The 26,339-nt window shown below is 56.7% G+C and overlaps 2 protein-coding genes across 5 annotated transcripts; one reads left to right on the forward strand and one right to left on the reverse strand.

Annotated features, from left to right (window-relative positions):
• The first annotated feature begins 2,088 nt into the window (after positions 1-2,088).
• On the forward strand, positions 2,089-22,160 carry ENG (endoglin). 3 transcript variants are annotated; one of them, XM_074556235.1, is made up of 15 exons: positions 2,089-2,252; positions 6,540-6,697; positions 8,748-8,882; positions 9,458-9,623; positions 9,803-9,959; positions 10,113-10,242; positions 10,480-10,651; positions 10,709-10,875; positions 11,015-11,152; positions 11,485-11,529; positions 20,287-20,397; positions 20,484-20,729; positions 20,907-20,970; positions 21,056-21,157; positions 21,529-22,160. In XM_074556235.1, the coding sequence occupies exons 1-15, from the start codon at positions 2,195-2,197 to the stop codon at positions 21,645-21,647; spliced, it is 1,968 nt and encodes a 655-aa protein (XP_074412336.1). In that variant the 5' UTR covers positions 2,089-2,194; the 3' UTR covers positions 21,648-22,160. The 3 variants fall into 3 exon arrangements, with proteins under 3 accessions (XP_074412336.1, XP_074412335.1, XP_074412337.1); XM_074556234.1 differs by having other exon boundaries at positions 10,733-10,875; positions 21,549-22,160; XM_074556236.1 differs by having other exon boundaries at positions 2,092-2,252; positions 10,733-10,875.
• Positions 22,014-26,334, reverse strand: FPGS (folylpolyglutamate synthase). Of its 2 annotated transcripts, none has more exons than XM_074556237.1 (15): positions 26,146-26,334; positions 25,611-25,739; positions 25,459-25,512; positions 25,292-25,356; positions 25,101-25,215; positions 24,946-25,023; positions 24,611-24,672; positions 24,406-24,508; positions 24,227-24,304; positions 23,999-24,146; positions 23,816-23,914; positions 23,544-23,694; positions 23,370-23,445; positions 22,992-23,058; positions 22,014-22,896 (listed from the first exon to the last, which is right to left on the reverse strand). In XM_074556237.1, exons 1-15 carry the CDS (start codon positions 26,332-26,334, stop codon positions 22,469-22,471), a joined length of 1,842 nt encoding a protein of 613 aa, XP_074412338.1. In that variant the 3' UTR covers positions 22,014-22,468. The 2 variants fall into 2 exon arrangements, with proteins under 2 accessions (XP_074412338.1, XP_074412339.1); XM_074556238.1 differs by lacking the exon at positions 26,146-26,334 and adding an exon at positions 25,828-26,032.
• Between the last annotated feature and the right edge of the window lie 5 nt (positions 26,335-26,339).

Here is a 26,339-nt window from a genome sequence, read left to right on the forward strand (position 1 = left end):
CTTGTTTCTGTTGGCTGTCGGGGTTTTTTGGGGTACGCGGTGGCTGTGCTGTGGTGGTTTGTAGTGGCACAATGCCCTGGAGTGGGGTGTTCCCTGTCCTGCTGGGCCTGGACACTCACTGCTCTTACCCCGGGGGATAGGGAAAGCACTGGGGACACCCAGATGAGCCCAACCACCAGGCTGGGTGTCCTCCAGGCTGGGTGGTGAATCACAGGACCCCAACAGAGAGGAATTTGGGGTGCTGGTGTGGGGGACAGGGGATGTGGGGGCTCCCCAGCACCCACAGAGCCACACAGGCACAACACCATAGCAGAGAGGCTGTGGTGGAGCTTGGGGCCAGGGTTCACCCAGCCACAGTGAGGGCAGCAGGCAGCAGAGCTGCAGCCCCAACAGGGCCCCCCACCACTTCACTTTTGGGCCGCTGGGAGCTGGGCACAGAGCCAGGGGGCTGGAAGGGCAGGAGGGGCGGCAGCGCTGGGGTCAGCCAAGGCCACGGGGCCAAGGAGTCAGAGCGGAGAAAGGAAACCAGCAGGGAAAAAACAAAACTCCCCAAGACGAAAACCCAAACTCACCAGTCGGGCCGACGTCAGGCCCGCGCTCCGGGGCCGCGGGCAGAGGCGGGGCACAGGGGAGGCAGGCGGGCAGGAAGGATGCAGCCATCCGGCCGGGCTGGGACGCTGCCAGCACAGCCAGCCAGGGCTGGGGCCCGCCAGGGCCTGCCTCGTGTGCGGGGACAAGGGGGCAGAGGGGTCCTGTGGTTTGGGACAGCACGGCCTAAAATTGGGGAGTAGGGAGAGACATCTCTGTGCTGGCTCCTGCCCTCTGTGGGTGTGCTGTGAGTGTGCCTCAGTTTCCCCAGGTGGGCAGGGAGTGGGATAGGAGCCCTGCCCTGCTCCCCAACACGGCCCTGAGTGCTTGGTGTTGATGTTTAGATGCTTTTCCTCTGGTTTGAAATCTCCAGGCCATCCCTTGTGCTGCGAGAGAGGAAGATGCTGGGCCAAATGGGATGCAGGGGGCTGCACATGTGGCCACCTCACAGCCTCGGCCAACCTCCTTCTGTCACACTGTGGCTGCCACCACCCCAGTGTCCAACAACGAGGGTCTCTTGGTCGTTGTCTTGTGGTGTCACGGCGGGGAGCGTGGTGTGAGGGACCCAGAGGATCCCGTGCCAGGTCCCGGTCCCCATCCCCGTCCCCATGCCCGGGTGAGCACCGTCCCCGCGGTCCCCAGGAGGTGGCAGTGCTCTGTCATGGGACATGGCTGCTGCTCACCCCGGTCGCTGACATCTCCGGGGACATCCTGGCTGCTGGGGACAGCCGTCGCTGACTGCCCTGGCACGTGTCCATTCTGTCCCCATGCCCCTGAACCTTGAATCGACCCCACCCCGGGGACCCGCGCCCACCCCCGGCGTGAGGGTCGCAGCCCCACTGATCGCTGTGTGAGGGCTCCCACCTGGGCCAGCAGAGGTGTGGGGGGGAATGGGGCAGGAGTCACAAGGGGGTCCCTGGTGCCCCTTTGGCCGGGGCAGGAGTCACAAGGGGGTCCCTGGTGCCTCTTTGGCAGTGCCCAGCTGTGACCCCCTTGCCCGTGACTCCCTCCCCCTGCCCCCTTGTCCCAGGGGATCCCCCGACCCCCAGCCCCCCTGCCATGTGGGGGTGTCAGGGCAGCCCCAGCTGTGCTCTGGCCAAGGGTGGGTACAGGCGGGGCAGGCAGCAGTGCCCGGGGGCTTCCAGCTGCCCACCAGCCTGGGCATCCATGGGGCAGCCCCCAGCCTGAGCCCTGTGGCGGTGCCAGGGCTCTTGCTGGGAGCAGGGGGGGGCTGAATGCCAGGGGCAGCCCCTTCCCCATGGCCTGGGTGGGGCAGCTCGGGAATAATTTGTGTGGGTGCACCCCACCAGAACCCCTGTGTCCAACCCTCCACTCAGTGCCAGCCCTGGCAGCCCTGGGGACACCTACCCGGGTACCGGTGCCCTCCCCCTGCCCCTCCGGAGGCGCAGCCTGCAGGGAAACTGAGGCACGGCGCCTCCGGGGGAGGGGGGGTCCATCCTCTCCGCCCCCCCGGCTCCGCCGGCCCGGCCCCAGCGCCGCCAGCGGCATTTCCTCCGCCGCGGACCCTCCTCCGAAGGGAGTCGGTTTCCTGCCGCTGCCGCCGCCCGCACTCGGCGCTGGCTCCCGGGGAGCGGCCGCCGCGGACATGGGCCCCCGCTCCGTCCCGCTCCTGCCGCTGCTGCTGGCGCTGCTCGGCCGCCCGGGTGAGTGGGGACGGGGGCACAGGAGAGCCGCAGCCCGGGGATGAGAGCCGCGGGACGGGACAGCGGGACGGGACACCGGGGACGGGACACCGGGGACGGGACACCGGGGACGGAACACCGGGGACTCCGGATCGGGGCCAAAGGGGTCCCGGCGGTGCCCGCACAGGCACAGATTGTCACCCCCGGGAACCCCCGGGAGAGGAGATTTTGGGGAGCAGCCTCCGTGTGGGAAGGGACGAACCCACCCCGGTTCCCGGAACAGAGCACAGCCCTGCCGCTCCTGGGACCCCCAAATCCCGGCTGCGTCACTGGGCGTGGGACGTGTTGAAGGCGCCGCGGCTGAGTCCTGACCCAGACGGTGGCACACGGGAGGTCTGGGGGGGCTTTGGTGCCCGGCACCTCAGAGTATGGGACGTTGACCAGGAGACGGGGATGAGAAATGGGAGAAAACCCTTAAAATCCTCACATACAATGTGTGACTGGAGCTGGAAAGAAATGGGGAAAAAACCTTAAAACCTCACCTGGAATGTGGGGATGGAACTGGGAGTGAGAAATGGGGAAAACCCTTAAAGTCTCAAATGGGAGCTGGGGGCTTAGACACCTCAGGAGCCACCCTGAGATCCCTGCAAAGGCACAGGGGGAATTTCAGGGAGGGACTCCAGTGCTGATGGAGCTGGGGGACAGGGAGCTGGGGGACTCGGGGACATTGCCTGTGGCAAGGGGAAGGGAGCAGGGGAGGCAGCAGCAGCCCAGAGAGGCTGGGGCCAGCAGCACTGAGTGTCCCGGCTGGGTTGGTCCCTCCTGGTCACCCTGGGGGTCACTGCTCATGGGTGGTGCTGGGGCGGCCCCGCTGCCAGGCTTGGTGCCCACTCTCTTATATCACAGCCCTGTCTGGTGGCTGTGCCATGTCCCCTCTAGTTGTGCCATACAGTTTCCATCCTTGTAGATAGACAGTAAGGTCTGTGTCCTGTGTAATTGTGAGGCTGACTGCCCATCCTATAGCTGTGCCACTGTCCTTGCCCTAGGGCAGTGCCACGGTGTCCCTGTCCTATGTAGATGTGCACTAAGGTTTGTGTCCTCTGTCGCTTTCTTGTACAATCCCCATCCTATAAACCGTGCCATATGCTCCACATCCTGTGTCATTGTGCCATAGAGGCCTTGTCCTCCCTGTCTGTCATGTACAGTCCCTATACCACACAGCTGTGCCACCTTGTCCTCATCCCACACAGCTGTGCAATGTCCCCTGTGTCCTATGTAGCAGTGCCATGTGCCCATGACCTTTATATTCATCCCCAACAGTCTCCACCCTATATGGCTGTGCCATACATGCCCTAACAGGGCTGTGCTGTATGGGCTGAGTCCTACACAGCTGTGCCATATGGTCCCCACCCTGAGTGTGTGTTTCTGTGGTCCCTGTCCTGTTTATCTGTGCTGTATGATCTCCATCCATTGTAGCTGTGGCACACAGTCCCTGTGCTCTGTAATGGAGCCATACAGTCCCTATTGGATGTGTCTGTATGGTCCCTGTGTCACTCTGCCATACAAACAGGCCATCTCCTCTGGCCGTACCACCCCTGAGGGATGCAGCTGTGCTATATGGACCCCATCCTGTATGACTGGGCCATATTGTCACTGTCCTGTGTAGTTGTGCCATCCTGAGTGTCTGTGCTACCCGCTCCATGTCCGGGGTACCTGTGACACACGGTCCCCACCCTGTCTACCTGTGCTACTCACCTCATCCTGACCACTGGCTGCTTCTTCCTCACAGGAGCCTCTGGGGCTGGGAGCCCACAGTGCCATGGGACTGAGTGCCCCATAGCTGTGGGCATAGTGCCATGGGACTGAGTGCCCCATAGCCGTGGGCACAGTGCTGTGGGGCTGGGATGTCCCTGGTGGGTGCAGTGATGTGGGACTGGAGTGCTCTTGGTGGGTGCAGTGTCAGGGTGTCTCACAGACACAACCACATTCCAGAGGAGGGGATTTTGTGCCTCCCTTGACAGGGGCCAGGACTGCTCCCCATGGGATGAGCATGGTGCTGGGCCACCCCTCCCATCTCTGGGGAGAGGCTTCTTGGCACCTGTCTGACTCAGAGAGGGGCAGGAATGATGTGCTTTGTGTCAGGTCCAAAGCCTGGACCCATCCACCCCATCATCTGCCCCCCTCAGCATGGTCCAAGAGCCAGTGGTGGCTCAGAGGATGCCAGTTCCCTCTCAGTGCAGGATCCATCCCCATTCCTGTCCTGGATCAGCTCCTTACACAAGTACCGAGGCAACACCACCAGATGCAAGGATGCCAAAGTGGTGCTGCCCATCCCATGGGCATCCTGCACTGCCAGAGCCACCCTTGCCCTGCACCCCACACCCCAGCTTTGCTCTCTGCTCCCAAAACCCCAGGAATTTGCCCCCCAGCCTCTGACCCACGGGGGAGCCACAGTGGGACCATCCCTGCTCCTTGATCTCAGCGGCACCAAAGCAAGGGAGAATGCGAGTTGGAAAAACATAAAGTGGATTTTCTTTCTTTCTTCCTTTTAATTTTTTTTCCCTTTCCTGGAGTACAAAAATAACAGTGCCCTTATCTGATCGCCCCGGCGGCCCAGCTGAGCCCCCTTATCTGATCCTGACATAATGCTGGAGCCTTCCCCAGGGACAGACAGACAGTGCCCGCCTGGCACCATCCCCTCCGCTGGCATCCCTGCCCTGCCGGGGGCGATCGGGCCCGGCCCCCGGCCCTGCCTGCGCTCCCAGGGGGACGATGCTGCCCCGGGAGCCACGGGTGCCCGTGCCCTGCCCGTGCCCTGCCCGTGCCCGGTGCCGTCGGGGCAGGAGTGTAAGGGAAGAGGGACGCGGCCTGCGGCGCCCAGATAAGCCGCTGTTTATCTTCCTCCCGATGCTGCGGCCGCGCGGGGGGGAGGAAGCACCGGACAATTGGCGAGCCCGCGGCGGCGTCACCGGGGGTCTGTGCCGTGACCCCGCCGCCGCCACCGGGCCGCCCCAGCGGGGAGACGCGGGTCAGGGACACCGTGATGGGACAGAAGGGCCCTTTGCAGGGTGCTGCATCCCAAAAACTCAGTGAGCTGGAGCATCACACTGTAACTGTGCTCACAAGGGTCTTAGGATGAGGGAAGAGACGAGGATCTGACTCCATGTTTCAGAAGGCTTGATTTATTGTTTTACGATATATATTATACTAAAACTATACTAAAAGAATAGAAGAAAGGATTTCATCAGAAGGATGGCTAAGAATAGAAAAAGAAGAAATGATAACAAAAGTTTGTATCTTGGACAGAAAGTCTGAATTAGCTGACTGTGATTGGCCATTAATTAGAAATTACTAATATGGGCCAATCAAATATTTACCTGTTGCATTCCGCAGCAGCAGATAATCATTGTTTACATTTTGTTATTGAGGCTTCTCAGCTTCTCAGGAGGAAAAATCTTAAGGAAAGAATTTTTCATAAAAGATGTCTGTGACATAATAGACATAACCCTATGATAGGGGTGGCTGGGTGAACGAGGAGTTTGGTCCAGCCACCTCCCGGTGCATTGGCTGGAGCCAGCAGGGATGGGAAGAGTTTGAGTGGGAAGGGATCGAACTCAGTGGATATCTCCAAAGGAAACACAGCATCCCGGGCGCTGTCTCCCTATAGAAAGCCCAGCTGTGACCATGGGGGTCTGTCCTTCCCAGCCCCCTGGAAGGGAGCCCCCATGGATGCAGACCGTTCCTCGGGGCCAAGTTAAGGACAGCCCGGCCACAGCAGCAGGGCTGCCTGAGGCAGAGAGGAAACTGTCGAGGCACGTGGGGATTTACAGGATCAGGCCTTCAAATGGCTGTTTGCGCTCAGGATTTCCCTTGGCAGCCGCCGGCCGGCCCCGCTCGCCGCACGCCGCCGGGGGCTGTGGGCTGGGGCAGAGCTCACGCCGGGAGGATGAGCTTCACAGCCATCTCCATACCTGCGCTTCCCCCTTTCCTGCGCCCGGGGAATGCGGGGGGGCTTCCGCCGCCGCCCGGCCCTGGGGGCGGCTGGGTGCGAGTTCTGGCACGGGCAGTGCCGAGCGGGGACAGTGGATTTTTCCAACCCGGATCCCAGGGTCATTAGCGGGGTTGCGGAGGGGCTGGCGGGGGCGGACACGTAGCCGATGGTCCCGGGGGGGCCGCGCTGACGCCGGGCTGGGGCTGAGGCTGAGGGGGCAGTGCCGGTGCTGGCAGGGATTCTGCACCGTGTCCCCCCGCGCTGTGTCACCCCGCGTCCGTGCGGCCGGGACTGACCGTCTCTTGTTTTCCACCCAGATCCCGGGAGAGCCGAGGGCTGTGACCTGCAGCCGGTGACAGCAGAGCCACCCATCACCCTCTCCTATGCCACCAGCACGGTGCCCCGGGGCTGTGTCAGCAACAGCTCCCTGGGCACCGACCATGAGGTCCATGTGCTCAGCGTCAAGTGGTCCAAGGTGAGCAAGAGGGGTCCCAGAGCATCCCCGCATAATTCCTTACACTGTCCTTCACACTGTCACCACAGCACTGCCATCCTGCCACCACCCTCAGCACAGGGTGACCCAGTTGTGAAAACCTTCCTCTAATTATGGAGCAGTGGATTAAATTGCTCCATGGCACCTTGTCCCAGCTTCTCCTCCAAGCACAGCCTTGGGCATCTCTGCCCCTGATGGGAATGCAAAGACTTAGAGGCAAATTCTCTAATAGCCCATGACGCCAAGGCAGATATTGCTGTGCTGGACACCTCAGGACCCTCCATTTCCATGGGAAGGTGGCCTGGCTCTGGTTCTGGCTCAGGAGCTGGGCAGAGGGAGGGAGGGATGGATGGAAAGTGGAAGGCAGGGAGGGATGGAAGATAGAATGGAGGAAAGGATGGAAGGAGTGATGAAGGGAGAGATGGAGGAAAGAGTGGAGAGATGAAGGAGGCACATAATTTTAGAGTGTCCAAGCAAGCAGAAACCTGTCTGCCAAAGCTGGCATGGCCATGCTGAGGGGTGATAACCACACTGAACGTGCTTTGAGGCAAGGGCGGTGCCAGGGCTGGCGCTGGCACTGGCTGGCACTGCTGGGTGGGTTTGCACCAGCTCACGGGTTTGCATGGCAGCTCTGCAGGACAGACAGGCTTCCCTCGCGCTGGCTGGGGCCCAGCACCCGATTTTGGCCCAGCCCTGGCGCCACACTCCCCCCTCGCTGCCACCTCCCAGCTCTCCCAGTTCTGCTTTTGGAGCGGAGGGGGAGCCAGACCACGAGGCGCTGGGGAGGGTCGGTTCCGCAAGGACCCTCTGGCCCAGCCCGGTGTAACCTGGCCTTGGCATCCTGGAGGAGCGCCAGGGCCGGGGGTGCCCCGCGCTTGTCACCAGCGGCGACAGGGGACACGCACTGATGTCACGGCTGCGGCGCTGAGCCCCGCGGCGCACGGGGGAAGCTGGGCAGGGACGCGGCTCCACTTATAGAAGAATTACTGGAAGCTGCTTTCTATAAGCAGATCCCCACGATGAAAAAAAAAAAAAAAAAAGGAGAAGAAAAAGAAAAAAAAATAACCCGAAAGGCGGCGGCGGGGAGCGCCGAGGCTCCCGCGACTCGCGCAGCCAAACAATGGAGCGCCACAAAACACGCGGCAGGAAAAACAGCCGCCAGCTCCTCCCCGACACTCGGGGCCACCCGGGGTCCCTGGCCACCCACGCTGGCCACGGGGCCACGGCCAGGAGGCCGGGATGCCCACGGCATCATCCCGCTAGCCCTGTGCAGCAGCCTCCCCCCGCCCCGTCCCCGGCTGGCTTTCCCTCTCCTCTCTCCTCTCCCTCTGCTCGGAGCTTTGCGAGCCGTTTTTCAGGCAGCAGTTGCCAAACTTAGCGCCCGGAGTTTTGACTTCCCCATCCGGATTTCCGGCTAGAGGCAAGCAGGCAGTGCTAGCCACGAGGAGTGCTGTGTGCCACCCCTGTGCCCAGGCACCCCTGCACTGCAGCACGGACACACCTGAGCCCGCAGCGGCTGCACAGCGCTGGGATGGGGCTGGGAAACCTGCCCTGGGGATGCCCCAGGGCCCAGGGTGGGGATTCTCCAGCTTTCAGTGGGAGACACCCCAGTACCTACAGTGAGGATGCTCTGGTGCCCGGGGTGGGGATACATCACTCCTCAGTGTGGGGATACCCCAGCCCACAGTGGGGTGACACTCTCACAACCCAGTGCAGATTGCTTAGTCTCTAATTCAAGGATGTCCTGGTCTCTAAGAATGGGGTGCCCAGACCTCACTATGTGGGGTGTCCTGGACACCAGTGTGGGGATGACACCATCTTCCAGGTGGGCATCCCGCTGGTCCCTTGCTTGGGGGAGCCAGGGCGTGTTTGTCCTGCTGGTGTAGGTACACACGGCATCCCTGCCCCTAAACCCAGCCATGGCTCATCCCAGGGCTCTCCCTGCTCCCTCTGGCTCCAGGGACAGCCAGGGAGGTGACAGCAGCTGGGGCTTGGTGGCTGCTATTGGTGACACTCTCCTCTTCCCCCCCAGGTCTCTCCTGCCCCTCTGACGGTGACAGTGACCCCAGGAGCCGGTGCCTGCAGCCGCCCAGCAGTGCTGATCCTCCTCTGCAGCCGCTGCCCTGCCAGGATCACCTCCCCGTGCTCCAACCTGATCCTCCGCACCGTGAGTGCCACAGCCCCACAAAAGGAACAACCCAGGGGGGCAGCAGGGCCCGGGCCCCCCATGGGGATGTTTGAGGGGGTCACTGATGGAGATTGGTTCCCCTGATCACCATCCACGGTGCCTGTGGAGCCCCAGGGAGGAGGAGACGCTCCCGGCATTGCTGGCGGCGCTGAGCACGGCGCTGGCCAGGCAGGGAATGACGCACAGGGCTGGAAAAAGCTCCCATTTCCTCCGGCCGGCGGGAGGAAGGTCAGGGATGGGGTTTGGCTCCAGCGAGCTGAGCCGGGGTCGGGCGCTTTGTTAGCAAAATAAACCTCCTGCTTTGTTTGTGGCTAATAATAAAGTGGGCTGAGCCCTCCCTGTGCCTCCAGCCACTCTCGCTGCTCCCAGCTCAAGGCCCCAAAACCCCCCCTCATCCAGGGTGACCCCCAGCCCAGGCTCCAGGGACACTCACCTGGTTTAGGTTCACGGAGGGGAAAGGTTTAAGGTTTTCCTTGCTTTCCCCATGCCAGCCTGTGTGAGGGAAGGATGCACCTTGCTCCTCATCCCGGCTCAGGCTGTCTCTTGGCCCACAGGACGCCCACCTCATCCCAGAGAGCACCATCAGAGCACCAAACCCCGAGACACCCATCGTCTCCAGCGAGGAGCAGCTGCTGGCCTGGGCTGTGGCTGCCTATGGGGGCATCACGTCCTACAGCGAGCTGCAGGACCCCCGCAGGCTCCAGCTGCACCTGGGGGAAGGTGCGTGGGGCTGGGGGCTCGCACTGGGGGGCTGGATGGGCAGGAATGGTCTCCCTATTCCAGAGGGCTGAGAACCTCCTGGGGCACCTTCCCTGGGAGATGCCATGGGGACTGATGCCCCTGGCCCTGGGCATCTCCCCACACTGAGGCCAGCGTTGATCACCCTGCACCCTACACAGATGCCCACAGCCCCCTAGAGTGCGTTCCCCAGGAGAACTTCAATGCCATTCCGCACCTTGAGGCTGAGGTCTTCTTCCATGGGGTGAAGAGCTGCTCACGCAGTGATGCCCAGAGCACCAGGGCTGCCCACATCATCCATCTGCAGTCGGAGCCCAGGTACCACAGTGCCAGCAGTGGGGCAGGCAGGGGGATTTGCTTGGAGATGCTTGGGAAGGTGCTGGGCTTCCCAAAAGCAGAGCCCCACGTCCCAAGTTGGATGTGGATGGGTTGGTATGGAATGCTGAGAATGGGGGTCTTGTGCTTTTGCAGCTCCTCCATCACAAGGGTGAACCTGTCTCTGAGCTGTTCTCAGAACTCTGCTGGCAACCAGATCCTCATCCTGCAGAGCAAGGCCAACTTCACCTGGTTCCTCTCCGCAGAGTGCAACATCCAGTTATTGGTATGCTGAGAGGAGCTTGTGTTCCCCACCACCCCCTCCGAGGGCTCTGCCGGGTGCCCAGGAGATGCTGGTGCCATGGAAAGGTGGCAGGAGGGCACCTGCAGACATTAGACATGGACAAGGTGCAGCTCCCTTGCTGCAAGCCCTGATTATGGGATGGACCCTGCCTTGTGCACCCCCAGCTGTCCCTGTCTCCGCTCAGCCCCTCTGCGTTCCCCCCTTTCCCCCTCACTGCAGGTCTCTGGGAGCTACAAGATGCCCCTTTTCTCCATGCTGATCCCTGGGAACGCCCTGCCTGACACAGAGCAGGGCCTCATTGCTGAGGCCTTTGAGAAGAACTACAGTGTCATTGCCTCCTACTCCGCCATCCCTGCCAGCAGCCACATCAGCCTGCAGATTCACGAGCACGGTGAGGCCCCAGCAGCCCAGGGCTGGGTGGGATGGGGGTTCCAGCTCTCCCACTCAGCCCCCCCATCTCCCTGTCCTGCAGGGACGGTCGAGACGCCCGTGAGCACCACCCCCATGGTCATCACACAGCCCCCAGACCTGCCCCACCAGGTGCTGCGCACGCTCAAGCCCTGGAAGTGCACAGATGAAACCATGGAGATTGTCATCATCAGGTCCTACCTGGAGGTGAGGGGGTGGAGAGGGGTGCCAATGTCCTCCAAAATCACTCAGAAGTTTCATTTTCCTCTGGGTGCTTGGGGTGGCTGGCACAGGGCTGTCCCCTGTCACCCTGTCAGTGGGTGACCACAGTGTGCTTTCCTCCCAGCCCATCAAGGACGTGGTGAACATCACCCTGAGGGACATCCGCTGCCAGGCAGAGAAAAATGCCACCCACTTCATGCTGAAGAGCCCCCTCAGCCACTGTGGCACCTCGCTGGAGGGCAGGGGCTATGCCAACAATGAGGTGAGAGGGGGGCTAGCTGGGGGTGTTGCCTCCAGCCCCACTGATGGCCCATGAAGGGAGGGGGGCTTCTCCACCAGGACCTCCTTGCTTTGCATGGCTGGAAACATCATAGTGCAGCCCAGGGCTGAGATGGAGGGAGAGTGTGTGGGGGAGTGTGTGGGACCATCCCATTATCCCATCCCATTATCCCATCCCATCCCAAATCATCCCATCCCATCCCATCCTATCCCATTATCCTATCCCATCCTATTATCCCATCCCATCCCACCCCATCCCATCCCCTCCCATCCATGGGTACCATCTGACTGACCCAGCCCTCTCCCTTCTTGCAGCTCATCCTCAGCCTGGCCAAGGATGCCGTGCTCCGGAGTGTGCGGGTAAGGCCTGGCTTTCCCAGCATGTCCAGGGGTGGGAGAAGGTGCTGATGCCAAATTTTGCCCCAAACAGGCAGAGTGACTGCCTAATCAGACTCAGCTTAAGTCAATTAAGCAGGAGGTATTTTTATTAGCGACGCGTCGGAGAAATCACAAAATGGATTTCTGAGTTCACATAGCAAAAGCAAGCCTTATATACAATTTTGGGTATAGGATTACATCAGATCAGATACATAATCATGCATATTCATATGGGGCGTGGTGTAGGCGGAGCGTGGGCGGAGCGTAGGTGGAGACATCTCTTTTGGGGAATTTTCAGGTGGTCGTTCCTGTTGCCTTCATCATAGACGGGGTCTTTCCGATGAGTCTTCCTCTTTAAACTTTTGAACTCTTTTCCTAATTTGGTCAATTCCCGGTGTACTTGGCTTAGATCCCGTGGCTTGGCAAAACCCTTAGGGTCGTTTTGACATTGCTGGCTCTAAACCTGCTTAGCTTATTAGTTTCTCTTATACCCATCTCTTCCCCTGTCATGATGCTCTACCTTTTATCTAATTTATTGCTCTGTTTTCCTAGTGCTGTGCTTTCTCCGTGTGTTCTAGTGCTAGGCCCTTCTTTACATGCTTCTCATTCCATGTTTTAACCCATTACTTCTGGAAGGCTATCTGCTTTAGGGCTTCATTTCCCCCCTTTTTCTTGTAACTTACGAATTCTTTCGTCAAGTTCTGGTCCTACAGGACGCTGATAGGCTCGTACCATTGCTTAAATCATTTGGGTCCTCTTCATTATGCCCCTTAATCTCTACTACAAACAAATGTTTGTAAGAGTTAGTAATAACAAAGCTACAATTACTATTAGCATTGGGTGCACCAGGTAATGGAAGACCTGTGTAGCTGTTGGGGAGTATCTTGTAAAGATGTCCCACCAGTGATGCTGGCCTACTTGTTCTACTTCGGTCAGGACATTCTTTATCTTTTCTGAATTGTGTTCTACCTGCCATACCGTTCGTCTAGTTGTTTGATTCACCTTTTGTACCAATTTCTTTACTTCAGGGTGTGCAAGCATTGCTTTGAGAATTTTGACGTCTATCTCTATTTGTAATTTCGGTATCTCTTGATATAGGTTGAAATTTGCGTTAATTAGCTGTTGGGTAGTTATTGGGACAGTGTAATGAAAATCACAACCTATGATCTTGGTAAAGTTGCATACACAAAAGTTAGTATTGTTAGTCTCTTCTAGGCAATTATCTATAGTGACGTTGTCACAAGCTGTCCTTACGCAAGCACACCCATTTCCTATATAGTAAACTTGTGATTGTGTTCTATCATGCGGAAGCATTTCTAAGGTGCATACACTATTTTCAGCATCTAAGCATAAATCGGCAATCCTTTTGCAAATAAGTAATATCGGTGTGAATGTTCATTTGCACCTTTTTCAGGGAATAAGTGGGGTCTAACAATAATTTTAGTTCGTTAGATTTTCTTATCACCTGAGGCCCTATAAAGGTTAGGTTGTGTACTGCTTTAGGCTGGCATCGAGGGTTGAATTGTTAATACCAGCCGCCTTGTTTTTCCTTCTCTTTCTCTTGCTGGGTCAAGCTCTCGACACCTATAAAGGTTAGGTTGTGTACTGCTTTAGGCTGGCATCGAGGGTTGAATTGTTAATACCAGCCGCCTTGTTTTTCCTTCTCTTTCTCTTGCTGGGTCAAGCTCTCGACACCCAATTTGGATTTGGTCTCCCTTGTATGCTATCATGGAGGGCTGATCCCATACTTCACTTGCATATGGCTGGTTGTTACGTAAGGCATAAACCTCGAAATAGGGTCCGCTCATTCCTAATTCTGGGTGGATACACTGATGTGCATAAGACCATGGGTCTATTGGGGCATAGTCTTGGGGAAGAGCTATACTTATCGAGAGTCCAATGATCAAAGTTGTAAGGGTTTGAGGTGGAGTCAGGATCATGATGTCTGCTCTTGTTTGTTCTCCGGAGCTTTCTTGACCCGTGAGTAATGGATCCACGCAGGTCGCTCCTTGATCCGAACCGCGGTGAAGGTAGTCAGCAGCACTTGGAAGGGTCCCTCCCACTTCTCTTGTAGGGGTTTTCCTAAAAGATTCTTAACATACACCCAGTCACCGGGATTAAACGGATGCAATTTGCAGTCAGGTTGTTTAGGTTGGTGCTCTATCATTACAGTAGCATTCTTATCGAACTGCTTCCCCACCGTAACTACATAATCGTAAATGTACTGATTACCAATTTGGTCTATAGCGTCCCCATTTACAACTTGCATAGCATAAGGTCTACCATACAGAACTTCAAATGGGCTTAACCTTTCTTTTGACCTTGGTTTGACTCTTAGCCTCAGCAGAGCAATAGGCAAAGCTTGATACCACTGCAAATTAGTCTCCTGGCATATTTTGGCAATCTGCTGTTTGATAAGATGATTCATCTTTTCTACTTGCCCACTGGCCTGTGGACGGTAAGGCGTGTGTAATTGCTATTTAATTTGTAATGCTTTGCTTATTGCTCTCACTACTTTTGCACAGAAATGTGTACCCCTATCTGAAGAAATAGTCTTCGGTACTCCAAATCGTGGAATAATTTCATTCAATAACACTTTTGTTACTTCTCTTTCCTTATTTGTCCTGCAAGGGAATGCTTCAGGCCACCCAGAAAATGTATCAGTTAATACCAACAAGTACCGAAACCCCCCTTTTCTTGGGAGTTCAGAAAAATCAATTTGCCATACTTCACCTGGGAATTTACCTCGATTTATTGCTCCCTGGTGTATCCTAGTCCCTGTATTCGGGTTGTTCTTCAGGCATCGCTCACACTGGGATGTGACATGTTTTATGGTGGTAAATAATTTTGGCCCTGCTATCTTAGCTTGCAGGTACTGATAGAGCGGATCCAAGCCCCAGTGGGCTTTTTCATGTTCTGCTTTTACAAACTGCCACATCACGTTTCCTGGTATTACTAGCTGTCCCGTTTCCAATCTACCTCAACCATTTTCTAGTATTTTGCCCTTATTCCTTTGAATCCATCTATGATCTGATTCCTGGTAATCTGGCTGGATATTGGTATCCAGTTCTCCTGGTATTAGGGCTATTACTTTCACTTCCCTAGCCCTTGTGGCAGCCAATTTAGCTTCTGTATCTGCCTTCCTGTTCCCTATTTCTGGAATAGTATTACCTTTCAGGTGTCCCTTACAATGCATTATGGCCACTTGTGCTGGGAGTTGGACCACCTTTAGCAATCGTAGAATCTCCTCTGCATGCTTGACTGTTTTCCCTTGCGTAGTCAGCAGTCCTCTTTCTTTCCAGATGGCCCCATGGGCATGCACAATGGAAAAGGCATATTTAGAGTCAGTCCATATATTAATTTGCATGTTCTCTGCCAATTCCAAAGCTCGAGTCAGAGCTATCAGCTCTGCCTTTTGGGCTGAAGTCCCCGCAGGCAAAGAGTTTGACTCAATTACTTCTTCTGTGGTAGTAATTGCATAGCCAGCCAGTCTTACTCCCTGCTTCACAAAGCTGCTGCCATCCGAGAACCAGTTGTCTGCATCTTCGAACGGCTCCTCTTTGAGATCCGGACGACTGGAGTAGACGGCTTCAATTGTTTCCAGGCAGTCGTGTTCAATGGATTCTGCTGGGGCTCTTCCTTCTAGAAATGAAGCTGGGTTCACAATGTTAGTTACCTGAATAGTTACATCATCTGATTCAGCCAGGATGGCCTGGTATTTTAGGAATCTGGAGGGCGACAACCAATGATTGCCTTTCTGTTCCAGCACAGCCGACACAGTGTGAGATACCAGCACAGTCACCTTTTGACCCAACGTGAGCTTCCTGGCCTCTTCTACGTTAATTATCACTGCGGCCACTGCCCTCAGACAGCCTGGCCATCCTTTACTTACTTCATCTAGCTGCTTGGAGAAGTAGGCCACAGCTCTCTTATGTGGTCCCAACTGCTGTGCTAGGACTCCTAAGGCCATCCCTTGTCGCTCATGGGAGAACAGCCAGAATGGTTTTGATACATCTGGGAGACCTAAGGCTGGTGCTCTCATTAGTTCCAGCTTTAACTTCTTGAAGGCCCCTTCTGCTTCGGGAGTCCACACTAGGACATTCTTGGATCCCTTCAACAAGTCATACAATGGTTTAGCGAGTATTCCGTACTGGTAGATCCATAGCCGACACCAACCTGTCATCCCCAGAAAGGCTCGCAGATCTCTCACCGTCTCTGGTTTAGGCATCTGGCAGATGGCCTCTTTCCTAGCTGCTCCCAGGGATCGCTGTCCTCTGGAGACTTCGTATCCCAGGTACACCACTTCCTTTTGCACCAGCTGTGCTTTCTGTTGAGAGACTCGATATCCGCTTAAACCCAGGAAATTTAGCAAGGAAATGGTCCATTCAATGCATTCTTCCTCTGTCACTGTTGCTATTAGGAGGTCGTCTACGTACTGCAGAAGGGTACCATCTCCCAGCGGCCTTTCCCACTGTTCTAATTCTTTGGCTAATTGGTTCCCAAAAATCATGGGGGAATTGGCCCATCCTTGGGGTAATACCGTCCAGGTGAGCTGGGTCTTTCTCCCTCTATCTACAGACTCCCACTCAAAAGCAAAGATCTTTTGACTCTCAGGTTTGGGTTCCACACAACTGATTGTTAGGCTTATAGCTGTAATCAGTTGTTCCTCATTTACTTGAAATTCCAATTTGTCTTTGTTGAACTTTATTACGGCTCCCAAGTTTTCCAATAGGTCTCTCCCCAATAAGGGTTTTGGCGAATTTGGTAAATACAGGAACTGGTGAATTCCCATTTGTTTCCCAATTTTGTATTTAATAGGTTTCAAAAAGTAAGCCTTTTCTGGTTGGCCTGTTGCTCCCACAACTTGTACAAATTCATCACTTTTAGGTACCAATTCCTGATTTAAAACCGAAAAGGTTGCTCCCGTGTCAAACAAAAAGTTCAATTCCTTTTTACCTTCCCCTAGCTCCATTTTAACCAGTGGGTCTGCTAGGGTACGGCCCACCGGTCCCCCTAATTCACTATCCTGATGTGTGGTAGTAGTAGTGGCCATCAGCCTTTCCCTTAGTCGGGGGCATTCTTGCTTCCAGTATCCCATTTCTAGGCAGTAAGCACACTGATTTGGCCCTACTCTAGTTGGGTGGGGTTGGTACCTCCCCCTCCCTCCTATTGGGTTGCCTCTACCTCTTCCCCTAGTTCCAGGTTCCGAGTAACCTGTCTTCTGAGCTGCCACTGCTACAGCCACTACTGAGCTATCTTCCCGTCTTCCTTTTTCTTCTCTTCAACTTCTCCTATCCTCTATCTGAATTACTATATTCAGTTTCTGTGAGCTGTTCTCTGCCTCCCTTTCACGTCTCATCATTCTTCTCACTATATCTCAATTTAGAGACGTCACTTCCCAGTGAGTTACTTTTGTCCCCAGTCCTTGGTGTGCTGGTTTCCATTCTACAGATGCCTCCACTTCTGGGTGTGTGGTTATCTTCATATGGACTGAGTTTGGGCAGGCTACGTGTCTCCCTTCGGCTCTCCACTCCTGACGGACTGCCTTTCTCCCCTTCGACTTCTAGTCTGGGTGGGCTGTCAGCATCCATGTAGCTTCTTGACCCCTGTGGACTATCTAGTCCCTGAGGGCTGCTTATCTTCTCATCGATCCCTGATTTTAATGGGGTACCCCCCCTGAATTCTTCCCAAGTCTTTCCAGTGCTTTAAGATACATCCTAAGGGGGTTTTCATATTTACGTCCTTGCTCTGTTGACCTCCCATGGCTATTTTCTGTGTCTGCGTTTTCGGTTTAATCTCTTTCTCGCAAACACTGTATGTCAATTTATTTTAACACTTCATACACACAATTTCCAATCGCGTCTCATCCACTCTCATCCACACCCACACACTTTAATCCAAACCGTCCTACCTTTCCGGTCTATCAAAGTACACCGCTTTACCCCGAGATGTCGCTGGCAAACCTATAGTACCGATACTGGTCAACTTCGGGCTATTACACACCCGTAAAACAGCTGTAAACCAAGGTACAGTTTGCAGATGATATCACAATAAATTCTTACACACAAAAAGGTTACAGTTAACACAAAATACCAAATCCTTTACGAGATTCTTGCAAACAACATAACAGTTAAATAAAGGTGTAGCACAAATGTATCTCCTCAAAACCTTATCAGAGAAAGGGAAAAATTGGACAAGGTCCCGGACCTGGCTGGATACATTCCCAGGCGTAGTTTAAAAATTCAAAAAAGCAACAACGCTTTTAAAAATTCAAACAAAACAACAGCATTAAGGAAAAACATACACCCTTTTAACAAATACTCTTTTCCTTTCCTTTTTTCTTTTCCTTCTCTTTCTTCCTTTTTTTTTTTTTTTTTTTTTTCTTTTTCCTTCTTTTTCTTTTTCTTTTTTTTTTCTTTTTTTTTTCTTCCTTTTTTTTCCTTTTTCCTTTTTTTTTTTCTTTTTTTTTCTTTTTTTTCTTCCTTTTTTTTTTTTCCTTTTTCCTTTTTTTTTTTCTTTTTCTTTTTTTTTCTTTTTTTTTCTTCCTTTTTTTTTTCCTTTTTCCTTTTTTTTCTTTTTCTTTTTTTCTTTTTTTTTTTTTTTTCACTCTTTTAACAAATACTCTGATTCCAAATGGGGACTCAAACCCCAATACCAAATCCAATACCAAATGGGGACTCAAACCCCAATACCAAAACCAATACCAAATGGGGACTCAAACCCCAATACCAAATGGGGATTCAAACCCCAATACCAAAACCAATACCAAATGGGGACTCAAACCCCAATACCAAATGGGGACTCAAACCCCAATACCAAAACCAATACCAAATGGGGACTCAAACCCCAATACCAAATGGGGATTCAAACCCCAATACCAAAACCAATACCAAATGGGGACTCAAACCCCAATACCAAATGGGGATTCAAACCCCAATACCAAAACCAATACCAAATGGGGACTCAAACCCCAATACCAAATGGGGACTCAAACCCCAATACCAAAACCAATACCAAATGGGGATTCAAACCCCAATACCAAAACCAATACCAAATGGGGACTCAAACCCCAATACCAAATGGGGACTCAAACCCCAATACCAAATCCAATACCAAATGGGGACCCAAACCCCAATACCAAATGGGATTATGCCAAGGCGTCCCTATGGCTCCCGTCGGGCGACTACGTCTAGTCCCCGTTTCCCAATTAAAGCGCTTTGTTCCAAATTCAATATGCAATAAACAATTAAAATACCTCTTAATTGGAGCAGGAGATGCAGGAAACCTCTCGTCCACCGAAGAGCGCTGGTCCGGGGGGGGAGTCTCTTCTGACAAAAATCTGTCAGGGGCGCCCGAGGGTCCCGGCCCCGGACCCAGCTCCGGAGGACGTTCAAGGGTCTGCTCTCCCGTCTAGTGTCCCATCTGGGTCGCCAGAAAATGATGCCAAATTTTGCCCCAAACAGGCAGAGTGACTGCCTAATCAGACTCAGCTTAAGTCAATTAAGCAGGAGGTATTTTTATTAGCGACGCGTCGGAGAAATCACAAAATGGATTTCTGAGTTCACATAGCAAAAGCAAGCCTTATATACAATTTTGGGTATAGGATTACATCAGATCAGATACATAATCATGCATATTCATATGGGGCGTGGTGTAGGCGGAGCGTGGGCGGAGCGTAGGTGGAGACATCTCTTTTGGGGAATTTTCAGGTGGTCGTTCCTGTTGCCTTCATCATAGACGGGGTCTTTCCGATGAGTCTTCCTCTTTAAACTTTTGAACTCTTTTCCTAATTTGGTCAATTCCCGGTGTACTTGGCTTAGATCCCGTGGCTTGGCAAAACCCTTAGGGTCGTTTTGACATTGCTGGCTCTAAACCTGCTTAGCTTATTAGTTTCTCTTATACCCATCTCTTCCCCTGTCATGATGCTCTACCTTTTATCTAATTTATTGCTCTGTTTTCCTAGTGCTGTGCTTTCTCCGTGTGTTCTAGTGCTAGGCCCTTCTTTACATGCTTCTCATTCCATGTTTTAACCCATTACTTCTGGAAGGCTATCTGCTTTAGGGCTTCAGTGCAGATGGCACTGCCAGCTGGGTGCTTCTCGGGTTTCATTTTGCTGGACTGGCTCTCGAGGTGTTAAAGAGTCTTTTTTTCCCAGCCCCGCGACCGAAGAAGTTGAGATTTCTCAGTTCTGGTTTTCAAGGTTGTTTATTTCTCTTATCTCTCACATTCTTTTTTGGACCTGCTGAGATCTGTCCAGCAGGTTGGGTTGAAGCACAGTCCCTGCTCTTGGGGCAGTGTTAGGTTTTTATACTAGAAACCGCGTGTACTTTATTTACAATAATTTTCCAATACCTATCACCTATGTTAGACAGTCTGTCACTACTCTACACCAATCCAAAAGTGTCACCATCACAGCAGAAGATGGAGGCCAAGAAGAAGAAGAAAGACAGGACACACCCAGATTCCTCCATCTTGCCTCTTGAATCCTCATTCTAAAAACCCCAAAATTCTACTTTCTCACCCTGTGACAAATTAACTATCATTCTACTCAAACTCTTGTGACTTGTAACTCCTCACACAAAGTTGGTAGTTGTTTCCATGGGTTAAAATCAAAGGCACAGGTGTCTTTGACTCTGTGCCAAGGTCTCTGAGCCCCTTGTAAGGGTCTGGAGCCATGCAGGGCAGTCAGAGGAATGCCCTGGGTTCTGACAGGTGCTGAGTGCTGCCCTCCTCTTGCAGGTGGGTTTCCAGTGCGAGATCCCACGGGAGCTCTTCCTGCGCCTTTTCCCCACCGCCGACTTCAAGGCGCCACAGACGGAGCTGGAGATCAACAAGGAGGCCTTTGTGCAGGTACTGCCACCGTCCAGAGCCAGGCTGGGGCATCAGCCCTGCCTGGGCACCGACCCTGATGCTGTGCCCCATTCCCACCCCTGCAGGCGTCCATGCGGTGGATGGATCACCCGGCCGACCTGCAGCTGAAGGAGTGCTGGCTGGTGGCCTCGGAGCGGGAGCCGGTGCTGCTGGTGCAGGGCGGGCAGGCGCGGGGAGCAGGGGTGGCTGTGCTGGACGGGCCCCCCAGCAGCCACGGCAGGAAGGTCTGGCGCTTCCGCTTCACCTACAGCGTTCCTGAGGGCGGCCACATCCCCTTCTCCGCATTCCTCCGGTGCAAGGCCGGCCTGCAGGTCAGTGTGACCCCCTCCCCACCTGGGATGCCACCAGGCTGATCCCCATTGCAGCCTGATGGATTTGTCCCACGGCGCTGGGTGATGGAGCCCATCCATGATGGAGCAGCATTCCCTGGCCTGCAGAGCCTGGGGGTGCGCATGTCCCCCCTCTCACCCCAACCTCTACCCCCACAGAATGACACCATCTTCGAGAAGGTGCTGGAGGTGAGAGTGAAGGATGCCTGGCGGCCGCTCAACTGTGAGTTCATGGCAGGGAGGTGGTCACGATGGGAATGGAGGGGGAGAGGGACTCTGCCAGTGCTGACAGCCTCGTCCTCCCACAGACCGTGGGCTGGGGCTGGGCGCTGTCCTGGGCATCACCTTCGGCGCCTTCCTCATCGGGGCGCTCCTCACTGCCGTGCTCTGGTACATCTACTCGCACACCCGTGAGTATCCAGCACCCTGGGGACCCCGTGGTGGGATGGGCGGGCCCCCTGCATGTCCCTTGCTGGGCTGCCCATTTTTTCCTCCTGGCCAAAGTCCCCTAGCTGAATCAGAAACCAGGCTGCTCCATTTCCCTACAGTGCTAGAGGGGAATAACCCTGCTCCATATGCCTACAGCTCCTCAGGGTCCCCTCTGCCATCTGCCCTCCCTCCTGCCTGGTGTCTCATGCTCATCTCCATCCCAGGGGCTCAGGGCTCAGCTGGGGAGTGACCCACGAGGGCTGGAGGGTCCCTGGGGCTCAGCCAAGGCCACCGCTGTTGGCCCTGAGTGTGGTTTCCCCTTGGTGTTCCCGTGGCGGGCGGTGTGAGCCAGGTCCCATCTCCAAACTGCAGCCGGTTTCCAGCACGGCGCCAGCCTCGGAGAGCAGCAGCACCAACCACAGCATTGGCAGCACCCAGAGCACCCCCTGCTCCACCAGCAGCATGGCCTGACGCCCCCGGGCCCCCCCGAGCCCGCACAGCCCCCGGCCAGCGGACTTGGGGAGCCAGCCCAGTGCCATTAAGCTGATTTTTCGCCCCAAATCTCAGGCCGAGCCCAGAGGGGGCCTCCATTACTCATTCAGTGAATGCTTTGGCCCCCTGAGGGCAGCCCACACCCGGGGGGGGGCACCCTGCAACCCCCCTGGGCTCCCCCGCTGCAGTGGGGAGGCAGAAAGAGCAGCTATTGCCAAAAGCTCCCACGAGGCTCCCCATCAAATGGGGGGGGAAGGAGAAGTGGGTGCCCCCTGGACATGCCCCAGCACTTGGGGTGACCCCCGTGCCCCTCCTGCGTCCCCCCAGGAAGGCAGCAGGCACCAGTGGGAGCAGCAAGAGGTTTATTTGTGGAGGATGGTGCAAGGCTGCTGCCCTGCCACAGGACGATGGGCAGAACCCACCACTCCCCCCAGCTCCCCGTCCAAGTTACAAACTCTTATCAATAATAATAAAAACCTTCCCTATGTTAAATTAATTGCGCCCTGACGCTGAGCCTTGCCACTTGAGCTTGAGGCTCCCACCTACCAGGCACTGGAGCTCATCACAGCCTGGGGCAGCCCCCCAAAGCCCTGGGGGTCCCCCCAGTCAGTCTGACTAGGGCGGGGATGGAGACCAGGAGCATCCCCCCACGGACAGTGTCCCGGGAAGGGCACAGGCAGAAGGCACTGGGGTGAAAACAGCCAAGCCAGGATGGGGTGGGGGAGCCCCACATCCCCCTCCAGACGCCTCTGAGCATCACCGGGGGCTACACTGGTGCTTCACGTAAACAGAGGCGCCCGTCACTGCGACAGGGCGGGCTCCAGCAGCCGCAGCGCTCCCCCCACCAGGTGCAGGCTGCCGGTGACCAGGACGCGCACGGCCGCCGCCTCCCGCAGCAGCACGGCCCCGCTGCTGGCCGCGGGGTGCGGGTGAGCCCCCGAGGCCGTGGGGGCGGCCAGCTGGGGGTCCCGGCCCTGTGCCACCCACCGCAGCGCCTGCGCCAGGCACGGGAACACCAGCGCCGGGGAGTTGAGGGGCCGTGGCGCTGGGGGCACCAGCAGCAGGGAGCCCCGGGCCGGGGCCGGCTGCAGCAGCCCCCCCACCCGCAGCGGAGAGGGCAGCCAGGGGTCCTGCCCCACTTTCTCCTCCAGGAGCCTCGTCCACGTCCGCTGGTTCTCCAGGCAGCGCGTCAGCGCGTTCTCCAGCGTCACGTTGAAGTTCTGCTGGTCTGGGAGGGATGGAGAGAACAGTCAGGTATTGCAGGCAGAGATGGGAGGGAGCAGAAGGGGAAGATGGGGGAGACCCTGTCTCCTCAGCACTCACCTGCGTTGTTGGCCACCGACACCTCCGTGAAGTTGGGGCAGAAGACAGCATAGTCAAAGTGACAGGGCTGCAGAAACAGCAGGGATCAGCACTGTGGGAACCCTCAGGACCCACCCACGGGATTTCCAATGGGGCAGTCCCACACCAGTGGGATTACAGAGGATGATCCAAGTCTCTCCCCACACCCAGCACTGTAAGACCCCTGCAGGGAACAGCTGAGGTGGGATACACTCTGGAATAGCAGGATGGACAGACAGACAGACAGGGTGCCAGCTCCACCTCGTGGCTCCCTGCACCCACAGCAAAGCAGGTCCCAGAACCGGCAGAGAACTCAGGCACCCGGGCACAGTGACCCCCCTGGTGCCCCCCAAACCTCACCACCAGCAGCTTGAGCAGCGCCGCCGTGTCCCGGTCGCCTGTGGCATTGAAGAGCAGCACACGCACCTCAGAACCACTGCAGGGAGAAAGGGCAGGTGGCCCGTGCTCCCAGGGGACTGCAGCAGCACCACCATACCCAGACAAGGTGTGCCCCCCTCTGCACCCCCTCCTTACTCATGGGGCTTGTCCTGGCTGAGGGCGGCCTGGCGGAACCAGCGCACGCAGGCCTGGATGCTGCTGGTGGTGTGAGCTCCGTCCAGGTACCACGTCACGGGGCCGTGGGACAGCACCTGGGTCCGGCCCAGCCACTCTGTGTCCCGCAGGCCTGGGGGAGCACAGGGCATGGCTGGGACCCCCATGCCACCCCCAGCACCGTGGGGATCCAGCATGGCCCTGCTATGCCCTGTGACACGGCGAGGGAGGGTCCTGGCATGGCCATACTGCACCTTGGATCATGGCATCGGTCAGTCGGAAGGCAGGAGCCAGTGGCACTGGCCCCCCCAGCAGCTCCGTGCTTGGTGGCACCTCCTTCAGCTCCCCCAGACCTAGGCAGGGCAGGCATCCCAGTGAGCCCTGAGGAGCCCTGGTGGGCTCTGGCTCTCATCCCCATCCCCATTCCCCTGCTTTACCCTGGCAGCCGCGGCGCTGCAGCCACGTCCGTGCCAGCTGTAGGGCCAGGGCGGCGTTGGAGCGCTGGTGGGCACCTGCCAGCCCCAGCTCCAGCTCCTGGCAGCCCTCCTCAAAGTCATCCAGCTCTGGGCAGAGGTACAGGGGACACTGCAGAGGGGAGAGCAGGCTGAGCCCCCCACCATGGGATGGGGAACCCCCCAGTCCACACCCCAGCAGCAGCAGCTCACCTTGCGCTCCTGGGCTCGCTCCCTCAGCACCTCCAGCGGCCGCTCCGGCTGTGCCACGGTGAATGCTGGGACACCGGGCTGGGGAGAACATGGGGGTGCTCAGGGATGTGGGGTGCTCAGGGACGTGGGGGAACACACCCCCAAAACACAAGAGGAGACAGAAGACCACATCTCCCTACCTTAAAAATGCCCCCCTTCTGCCAGGCGATCTTCTCCATGGTGTCCCCCAGGATGCTGGTGTGGTCGATGCCCAGGGAGGAGACCCCACACACCACCGGTGTCCTGGGAATGCAGCATGGCAGTGTCCCTGCTGTTCCCCCCTGCACCATGGGGACATCAGGCCCTGGCAGCCCTGGGGACAGGCTCAGCCCTGCCAGCTCCTACCTGATGATGTTGGTGCAGTCATAGGTGCCGCCAATGCCAACTTCCACCACTGCCAGGTCCACCTGGGGACACGGCGACATCAGAGCCATCAGAGCCAGCAGCAGGATATGTCCCCATGGATTCAGGGATGTGGGTGGAGCCAGGTCCCTGCCACCAGCCCTTCCAAACCCACACCTGAGCACACCCCTATTTATGGGGGCATCATCCACCTGGCACAGCATCCCATTTACAGCCATGACAGCCTGATCCACACAAATTCTGACCCAAATCCCCCCTCCCTGAGGTTCCCACCAACCTGACATTTCTGTCACAAGCTGGAGGCCACCACCACTGACCTTCTCCTGCAGGAAGACGTGGAAGGCCATGATGGTGAGGAAGCGGAAATAGGCCGGCATGCTGGCGTGTGCTGGGTCCTGCCGGGCAGAGCAGGGTGAGCAGGGGAGCGGGGGACCCAAGGGAGGGAGCACCCCCACAGCCCCTGCTGCCCCACCTTGGTCTCCTCCAGGCGGTTGTAGACCAGCCAGAAGTACTTGTTGAAGAGGTCCTTGCTGATGGGCTGCCCATTGATGCGGATCCGCTCACGCACCTGCACCAGGTGAGGGGAGCTGGGGGTACAGAGCAGGGGACAGAGTCAGGCACAGCCCCACTGGCCCTTCAAAACTGTCCTGACGCCCTGCCCACCTGTAAAAGCCTGTTTTCAGCCCGTAGTTGCGGAGGATGCACTCAGTGAAGGCGCACGCTGAGCCCTGAGGAGAGAGCTGTGTTAAACCCCTGTTCCAGAGCAGGGCAAACACAGAGCCACAGGCAGCGGCAGTGCCCTGAGCCCCCCACAGCACCGCCCGCCTCACCTTGCCCTTCGTCCCCGTGACGTGGATGATGTTCAGTCGATCCAGGTCCTCGACCTGTAAGAGTTCAACCACCCTGTGAGACCCCCATGGCAGCCAAGCATGGCGGCACAGCTAGCAGGACAGGGGGAACAGGATGGGGATCAGCCTTTCACCTTCAGCCCGCTCCTCTCCAAGAAGCCCTGCATGGCTTCCAGCTGGGCCTGGGGGTCACCGCGCTCCCGCTTCACCTGCTCCAGGTAGCTGGCATTGGTCTGCAGGGTGTTGAGCATCCGGATTGCATCCTGGAAAGACGCCCAGGGCAGTCGGGAGAGTGCCCAACACAGCAGCCCTGTGGCCGCTCTGCCCAGAGCCCGCTGCCCCCTGACCCACCCCTTCGGGCTCAGTCCCCTCGGCGGTGCCATTGGTCCCCCAGGCGGGCAGCATCTCTGCCATGGTGCCGCGGGATGTGATCCCCAGATCCCGTCACGGGGCCGGGCTACTTATGGGCAGGGGTTACCCGCCCCTCGCCAGGCGCCCCTTGGCCCCGCGCTGGGGCACGGCACGGGCCAGGCCGGCACCCAGCGCTGCCCACGGGGACAAGGTCGCCGCCGGCCGGAGCGGGCAGCGCTCCAGGGCTGCTGTTTAATGAGTGGCGCCAATGAGGCAGCAACGCTGCCCCTGCACGGCACGGCACACCTGAGAGCTCACCATTGTCACCGAGCCCCCCAAAGCCGCGCCGAGGGGACGTGAGCTGCAGGGGGAATCCGACAGCTGGACACCAACCCGTGTCCCCATTGCGGGGACACTGCACCCAGACAACGGAGAGACAGCGGCACTGACACCGGGAGCGCTGAGCTCCGCTGAGCGGGACCGCTTCCCGCCGGGCACCGCCGCCATCCCCA

The sequence above is a fragment of the Zonotrichia albicollis genome, chromosome 21 (genome assembly GCF_047830755.1).
Source record: "Zonotrichia albicollis isolate bZonAlb1 chromosome 21, bZonAlb1.hap1, whole genome shotgun sequence".
Classification (NCBI taxonomy): Eukaryota; Metazoa; Chordata; class Aves; order Passeriformes; family Passerellidae; genus Zonotrichia; species Zonotrichia albicollis.